Raw genomic sequence first — 7,955 nt, 5'->3', positions numbered from 1 at the left:
GGTGCTGTACCGGTGGTGTCCAGGTGCTGTACCGGTGCTGTCCCGGAGCGGGGCAAGCCGTGGGTCACGGTTCCCTGCGCGAGCCGGCCCCGGCGCTGCCCCGGCTCTCTCCGGCCTCCCGGCTCGTTTCGATTTCGTTTTTGGCGAGGATCGCGCCGCAGCGGCCGCGGGGACGGGACCTGAGCGCTCCGGGGCTCGGCCGCCCACGGCCAGCGGCCATGCAGGTAGGAGCCGGCCGGGCTCGCCCTCCCTCCTCCGCGTCCCCTCGGGATTTGCCCTCCTCAGTTAGGGCTGGAAGTTCATGCCCTGGGGGGTGACCCCATTCCCCACCTCCAAACGGCCTCCCAAAGCAGCCGGGAGCCTCTGTTCCCCTCGTTTGGTTCTGGGCAAAAAGCTGCTGTCACACATCTGCGGGTTCCTTTTCCTTTTCACCCCCATTTTTCTCACTTTCCCACTCGAACACCCCGAAGGACAGTATTTCCTCTTGAAGCAAAGAAAAGCCATCTCAGATTTTCAGAAAAGTCTGAAAGCAGCTAAGCAGGGGTAAAAGCAAGAACATAAAATTAGTGTAATAAAAATTAAGAATGTATCTCAAAGCCTAGAAATCTTTAGGAGAAAAAAAAATACCCATTTTGTTCTGATTTTACTATAAATCTCATTGGTAAAAGAGTCACACCGTAGGGAGAAAATTAAAATAGGTTTTAGATAGTTCTAGACAAAATACACTGCTAATTTCTTTCACTTTTATTTTCCCCATAGCTTAATGCTTAGAGTGAATCTGAAAGACGGTTTGTATTGCTGCCAAGTCTGCTCAGAGTTTATTCTGGAGCTCACTGTTCTCATTCAGTGTCATGCAGCTGCCTGCTTTGCTGAATCCAACCCAGTGACAGCCAGCGGCCACCAAATTGTCCTTCTGCCAAAGAGTGCCCCTCACCAGCCTGCTACCTTCCTCCTGCTGTAACTCCCAGGGAAGCATTTTTCCCTGGAGTGGTGCACTATTGCTCCTGTCTCCTGATTTTGGGAGCTTCAGCTTTGCATTTGTGTCCAAGTCCCATCTCCTCACCCCTCATTTTCAGAGAGCTCAGCTCCTCTGCCTGCACACACAGTGGAGGGGTGGCTGCTCTAAATCACCTGCAAAAGCCTGCCTGAGCCTGAAGTGCTCAGAGCTGGTAACTGCTTCAGAAAATACCATTTGACAGCAAAATTGTTATTTTCCAGTGAGTGAAGCTGGGAAATTGCTGGGATTCACATTAATAGGTTTTTAAGGGGGAACATTATCTGCTTGGCTGCCAGTAATATTTCAAGATCTAGATGTGGCTGGAAGCAGGATCTGAGCTCCTGTCTGGCTCACAAGCCCTGGCTGAGGGGGAAAAGTAATTCTTGAGGGGCCAGAACTCCATGGACAGTGAGCAAGAGGAGCTTGCATCTCCCTAAACCATGGGATGGCCATTTCCACTTATGCCCAAATGATCACCGGGGATGGAGTAAGAGATCTCTCTCTCTGTGGTGTTTTCAAGACAAAATCAAAGCCCTATTGCCAGCTTTATTTTCACAGCTCTAAAGAACTGAAGCGCTCTCCTAAAACCTTGAGCATCCATTGAGCATCAGAGGATCTGCAGGAACAGGGAGCCAGCACAGACACTGCAGGCTCTGCCAATCTTAACTCCATCTCCCATTTCCCTGCAGCCATGGGGAGTGGGGATGGATAAACCCCTCCAGAGCCTGACTGAGGGCAGGTTCCTCTGCTAAAGAGCTGGAAAAAGAGAGGGATCTCTGGCTACTAGTGCTGACTTGGGCAGCCAGGGACTCATCCTGGGGCTGGGATGAGGAAAAGCATGAGGAAAACCCTGCAGACAGCACATGAGGAACTATGAGAAGCCAGTTAGGGAATACTGGAGCAGGTGGAGGCATCTCCAAAGCAGAGTCAGGACCAGAGCTGGGAATTTCTCCCACTGATGTATCTGATCTCTTCCCCAGGGCAAAGTGGCCATCAGCTCTTCCAGCCCTGTGGTGGCAGTGTCATTACCAGCCCCATCCCAGGCCAGACCCTCACCCATCAGCACTGGGGAGATCTTCAGGCTTCCTGGGAGGCTGAGTGAGTAAAGGTTAAGCAATTCAATGCTGCTCAAAAAGGAGTTCCCATGGGGTGGGACAGGGTGGGTACAGCCATGATGTCCAACCCAGGGACCATTCCCTGCTGGCAAGGGGGACAGGGCTTTGTCAGGGTTCATTTTCTCTCTTTGTGGTGTTTTTGACCTGTGAGTGCTTAATATAGAGGGAAAGTTATGTGATGGAGAAGAAGCCCCACCTGCCACTCAGCAGTTTTGAGGACAGAGTTGTTTCAGAGGCTGCTCCTGATTTCAGGAATCCAGCCCTCCCTGTGGAGCAAGGATGATGTGATCCACTGGCTACGATGGGCTGAGAAGGAATATTCCCTGCGGCCCACTGACGAGAGCAAGTTTGAAATGAATGGCAAAGCCTTGTGCATCCTCACCAAGGATGACTTCAGACACCGAGCTCCGAGCTCAGGTTAGACCCAGGGCAAGGGGTCTGTGAGCATCATCCCAGCACAAGGTGTGCTCTGCTGAGAGGACTTGGTGGGTCCCAGCAGACCAAGTTTAGTGCTGGAGATGAGGACAACTCTTCCTTCCTCTGGTGCATCTGAACTGCAAATACTCTGGGATGGGGAATAACCCCATAGTGTAGTTCAGACTCTCAGCAACCTTACCTGAGAGGAACCATTACCCAAAGTCATCTGAGCAGAGTTTCCTTCCCTGCAGGGGACGTGCTTTATGAAATACTCCAGTTCATTAAGACTCAGAGAAGAGCTCTGGTGTGCAGCCCCTTGCTGAACTCACCCTTCAGGACAGGCAGGAGCACGGAGGAAGGTATGATGGGAGAAAAATATCCTGGGAGAACGGTGGTGTGCAGCAGGCAGGACCTGCCTGCAGCCCCAGTGGGTTGCACAGCCCTGGGGCTTGGAGATCAGCCTGCTGAAACCATCCCACACCACCTGAGAAAGGCAACCAGGCCCAGCAAAGTCCAGGTCATCTGGGAGGTTTGTCATGATGCAGCAGGTCAGAACCAGTGCTAGGCAGCACCAGGGGGTCTGTGGCAAACTGGCAAGGCTATGGCTTCCCTAAAAATCCTGCCTGCAGACTGAGATTTGGATCAGGGAGGGTCAAAGCCAGGCTGAGGCACAGCCCTGCTGGAGACTAGTCCTGCAACATAACTGGGATAGGGCTGAGGTGCTGGGGCTGAGCTTACACAGAGCTTCTGGGTCAGAGGGTGGGGTGGGGACAGGGCCCAGGTGAGGTTGGTGGGGGCCAGTGAGGCTTCTTCGTGCCCTTGGGGGTCTCAGGTAGGAGTGGGGTTGAATTGGTGTCAGAGGCTGGATGTGTGTGGAGGTGGATCTGGGAGCACTTTCCTGGGTTCTTCTGCTGTTTCATGTGCAAGGTAATTAAAATATTAAGTCCCCACAACAATTTACCAGGGGTGCCTGTGCTCTGGGCCATTTTCTTATTCCAGTTTTTTTTCTACATCTGACCCTTACCCTACCTGCCATCTCCTCTAACCCTCCTGGACTTTCTGCTGCTCCAGCCTTAGGAAAATCCCAGACTTTCCTCAGCACCCTCCTCCTCTGCCTGGGCTGGTCCCAGGCTGATAACCACCCTCAGCTGTCCCACCCTCCTGTTTCAGGGCTTTGCAAGGTCTGGGACCTGCAAAACGAGCTACAGGGTGTTTATTAGGGTTTTTTTGCAGGTGCAGACTGCAGTGCTGAGACTGCTTCTGTTGTTTCCCCGTGGCTGGGCTGTACAGAGCAGCCCCTGTTCCACAGCCACACGCAGCCACTGAACCTCTCCCACCACAGCTCAGAGAGTAGCTGCAGGCCAGGTGCCATCTGCTCTTTTCCTGCTACCTTGTCAGCCCCAGTAGATGGGAAAATTGCAGGTAATTATGAATTTATAGCCTTGCTCCTTGGGGAAATGAGACGGTGCTTTGTCCTGTCTGCCCATCTGTCTCCCTTCCCTTCATTCCATGTTTTTCCAGCTCAGTTTCCCCACCTGAAAAATTGTAACTGCTCTGAGATTTCACAGTAAAAGTGCCCTGTGTGAGCTCTGGGCTCTTCTCATGTTTATTGTCGCTGCTGAATGTGCAATCCTGCTGCTGAGCACGGTGGGAGCTCTGTGACCAGCAATTCCCCCGTGCTCAGACTGCAGGCTGCTGTGGGAATACGTGTACCAGCTCCTGTCCGACCGCCGCTACGAGCCCTACATCAGGTGGGAGGACAGGGAAGCCAAGGTGTTCCGCGTCGTCAACCCGAACGGGCTTGCCCAGCTCTGGGGCAACCACAAGGTAAATGCAACTGAGAGTGAATTTGTCATCCCTGAGAATGAATTTGTCATCCCTGGGATTCTGTATGTGCCTTTCATGACCTGTTCACTGGAGCTGATGGGCCAGGGGCTGGGGAGGGGGACACAGGGCGTGCAGGCTTAGTGAGAGCTGCCAGCCTGGTGGTTAAAGAGGGACTTTCTCATCCCTTGGAAGGCAAAGCATGAAGCCAGTCTGGGTTAGGGACACACACTACAGTGTGCCAAATGCCCCAAACCACCTCAAATGTCCCACGTGTGGCCCTGCTGCACGCAGACCCAACCCAAGTGTTGTTGCTCGCTTTTGCTCAACACCCTGCAATTCTTTTCTCCTTCCAGAACCGGATGAACATGACCTATGAGAAGATGTCACGAGCACTCAGACACTACTACAAACTGAACATCATCAAAAAGGAGCCAGGGCAGAAGCTGTTGTTCAGGTGAGGTGAATCTGAACAGAGGAATGAGCTGCCTGGGACAGCATGGATGGGGCAGGGAAAAGTGATGAGCTCCAGATGTTGGCAGCTGCTTCATCCAGCAACATCCTCCCATGCACATACCCCAGTGGATTGGTGTCCAGGCTCTGTCCTGTGCCAGCTGGACCTCAGAGCTTCCTGGGATTCTCAGCAAAGCCCAAGCTTGGCAAATCCCTGCTGAGCTCCAGAACTCAGCTGATTGCAGAATCATGGAATGGTTTGGGTTGGAAGGGATCTTAAAGCTCATCTCATTCCACCCCCTGCCATGGGCAGGGACACCTTCCACTCTCCCAGGCTGCTCCAAGCCCCGTCCAGCCTGGCCTTGTTGAGGGCAAGGAGGCATTTACAGCCTGCTTTGGGGCTGGGTTTGGACATGCCCTTAAAGTCATCACAAAAACGTATTTCAGGTTTTTGAAGACTCCTGGGGAGGTTGTTCATGAGAAATCCAGAAAATTGGAGCAGCTAGAGAATGAGGACCATGAAGATTTGAAGGAAGACCCACTGGAGGTTTCACCATAGTAAATCTTTGGTGGCTTCACTTCAGTGCATAGCAGAGAGACTCATGCTGTTCTGGGCAGTGCTGGTGTCTCTTGCCTCTCCTGGACAGAAGGCCACAGAGCTGGCCTGGATTTCAAACCCTGCTGTGAATCAAAGCTGAGATCTCTGGGGCTTCATTAGCAAAACACAGCTGGAAGCTGTCCCCCAGCCCCAAAAGCACAGGTGGATGTGTGGGCTGCTCTCCTGCTGGTTCCTCTCCTGCCCTTCGGGAGGGAATGTGATATTTTTGCTCTGAAATTTTGATGCTTGTCTTTAAGGTCTAAACTTGTGGAAAAGATCCCTCTGATCTTCCAGCGAGATGTGCTGAGCTGAGCAGAGCACAAGCTCCAGGCTGAGCATCTGCTGCTCTGCTTTGGCAGTGAGTGCTGTCCCCAGCTGTGAGCGTCCTGCTCTGGACCTGAGCCATTTCCCCAGCCTGAACATGGACTGGCACTGCAAATATGGTGCATGCTGGAACCTCACTGTCTCCTGTGAGGTTGCTTCTGGGTTTAAGGTTAGGAGTGTACTGAAATACCTGCCTGGATCAGGCCTGGCTGAAGCTCCAGGCTCCAAGGTTGCCCGTAGCTGGTATTCACTTTAATTCCCTTCCCTTCAGGGTTTTGTAATTAATTTTGTGATTAAATAATGTGAAAAGTAACAAATATGACCCCACTCATGGTCAGATATGTGATTATTTGCTTTGAGTTTGAAGCAGGAATACCTGAAGTGAACAGAGTCTGTGTGAAACAGAAACAGAGTGTGTATGAAAACAGAAAATACCCACTGCTATTTTCACTTTGCTTTCTGCAGAGGAAATAAAATGCTGACTGTAAGATTGAAAATCTCACTTTGTGCTGTTTGACAGTCTGAATGTGGGAAATCCAAGCTTTCCTCATTTAAAACCAGCTCCTGTGGGCACCCAGATTTCATCCCCAACATCTTTTGGCTCCTAAGCCAGAGGCCAGCAGTCGGAGCTGCTCGGAGCTGATGGGTGAGCACAGCACAAACACGTGGTTGCATCATGAGGTTTCCACAAAAACTGGCTCCTGGCAGCCTGAAACTACAGTCCCTTTGGCTGTAACTGGTCTTGGTCCTGCAGAACTACCTAACAGCTGCAGCCTGGAGATGCTAGTGGGCAGTAGGCAGGAAGGGACAGTGGTGGGATGGGTGGTGGCTGGATGGCAAAGCTTCAGCAGTACAACATCTCTGGGAAACTGGCTGAGAGATTCACTTCCAGAAAAAATCACCAGCTCATTGGCAGAACAGAGGTGCTTGACAATTTGAGTGGTGGAGGAGAAGGAAATGAGGAGCTCTAGGGAGTGTGAGGTCACAGCCTGGGGGACATCCTGGCTAGGAAGGGAGGCCACAATCCCTGCTAAGAGAGGAGGGGGTTAAAGCTTACCCTGCACCCTGCAGCCTGGGGCTGCAGCCTGGGAATGCTCCACAGCAGGAAGGTACAGTGAAGCCCCCAAACCTCATCCTTCCCACCACAAAGGATGTTTTTTGTTCCAGGAAAGAGCCAAACCTCTTTCTCAGGGTGAAATCCTTCAGCTTTGGTGGGACATCAGATCTCCTTCCTTGGGAACTGTAACATCCAGGCCCTGTGCCACTCCTGGGATATGCACCCCTGGGTGCATTTTTCTTGATCTCCTCTTTCCACTCCACTTTTTTGCAACAGAACCAGCCCTGATGGCTCCTGAGGATCCCACTGCTTCTTCCACTTGGGTTTTTGTTTTGTTGGAGTAGGTGACAGCTGGTGGCCCTGGTTCTTGTGCTGTGCTCGCAGGGAGTGTGCAAGGTCACCTCTGTTCCCTGTTTTTCCTGTGATGACTAAAGATCACTATGGGCTTGGCTGGGGATTTCCTTTCCTGGCTGGGAAGCTGACAAAAGTCCTCAACACCCCTTGTGTCTCCCTGAGCAGCTCCAGAGAGGTCTTGGTGGGTGACAATCTAAGGGCACCTTTGCAAGGATGGGTTGGAATGATGAGCTTTGTCCACGCTCCTTGGAGACTTTTGTATACCTCCTGGAGAAATACCTGTCTTTCCCTGTGACAAACAGGCAGGAGGGCCGTAAACCTGCAGCTTTCCTGGAACAGGAACCCATCCCTGTCAGTAAACAATGGAATAACCACTGCTTGTGCCAGGGAGTTTGGTGTGGGGTGTGAGGGACAGCCCACAGCTGCCAGTGACTTTTGGCATGGCTGGAGCTCAGGGGCTGTGAAACACAGACAGGTGCCTCATGTGGGCTTTCCCAGAGGTTTCCAGGTGCTTCATTCCCTGAAGAACATCAGCCACCCTTTAGCAGCCCCACATGTGCAGGTGTTTGGGACAGGGCATTGCACATTGCTCATCTGCTGGGGGAAGCAGCTAAAACCACGCCCAGAGCTGGAGGAAAAGAGGATTTGCTTTGGGGGCTGGTGCCCACCACCCTCTTGGATCAGAGGAGCTGCAGAACTGGGCTGAGAGGTTTCCACTGATGCCATGTGTTGGCTGGGGCAGCAATGGCTGCCCTCAACACCCCTGCCACGGTCCAGGTGTTCCCCTCAACACCCCTGCCACGGTCCAGGTGTTCC

General features: G+C 52.4%; 1 protein-coding gene across 2 annotated transcripts; it reads left to right on the top strand.

Moving 5' to 3' along the window:
- The first annotated feature begins 149 nt into the window (after positions 1-149).
- ETV7 (ETS variant transcription factor 7) lies at positions 150-6,225 on the top strand. Of its 2 annotated transcripts, XM_015650392.2 has the most exons (8): positions 150-224; positions 1,978-2,095; positions 2,365-2,529; positions 2,781-2,888; positions 3,763-3,951; positions 4,214-4,356; positions 4,710-4,810; positions 5,254-6,225. In XM_015650392.2, exons 1-8 carry the CDS (start codon positions 219-221, stop codon positions 5,363-5,365), a joined length of 942 nt encoding a protein of 313 aa, XP_015505878.1. In that variant the 5' UTR covers positions 150-218; the 3' UTR covers positions 5,366-6,225. The 2 variants fall into 2 exon arrangements, with proteins under 2 accessions (XP_015505878.1, XP_033375832.1); XM_033519941.1 differs by lacking the exon at positions 1,978-2,095 and having other exon boundaries at positions 164-224.
- The last annotated feature ends 1,730 nt before the right edge of the window (positions 6,226-7,955 follow it).

The sequence above is a fragment of the Parus major genome, chromosome 26 (genome assembly GCF_001522545.3).
Source record: "Parus major isolate Abel chromosome 26, Parus_major1.1, whole genome shotgun sequence".
In the NCBI taxonomy this organism is placed as follows: Eukaryota; Metazoa; Chordata; class Aves; order Passeriformes; family Paridae; genus Parus; species Parus major.
This window is presented reverse-complemented; position numbering and strand designations above follow the sequence as displayed.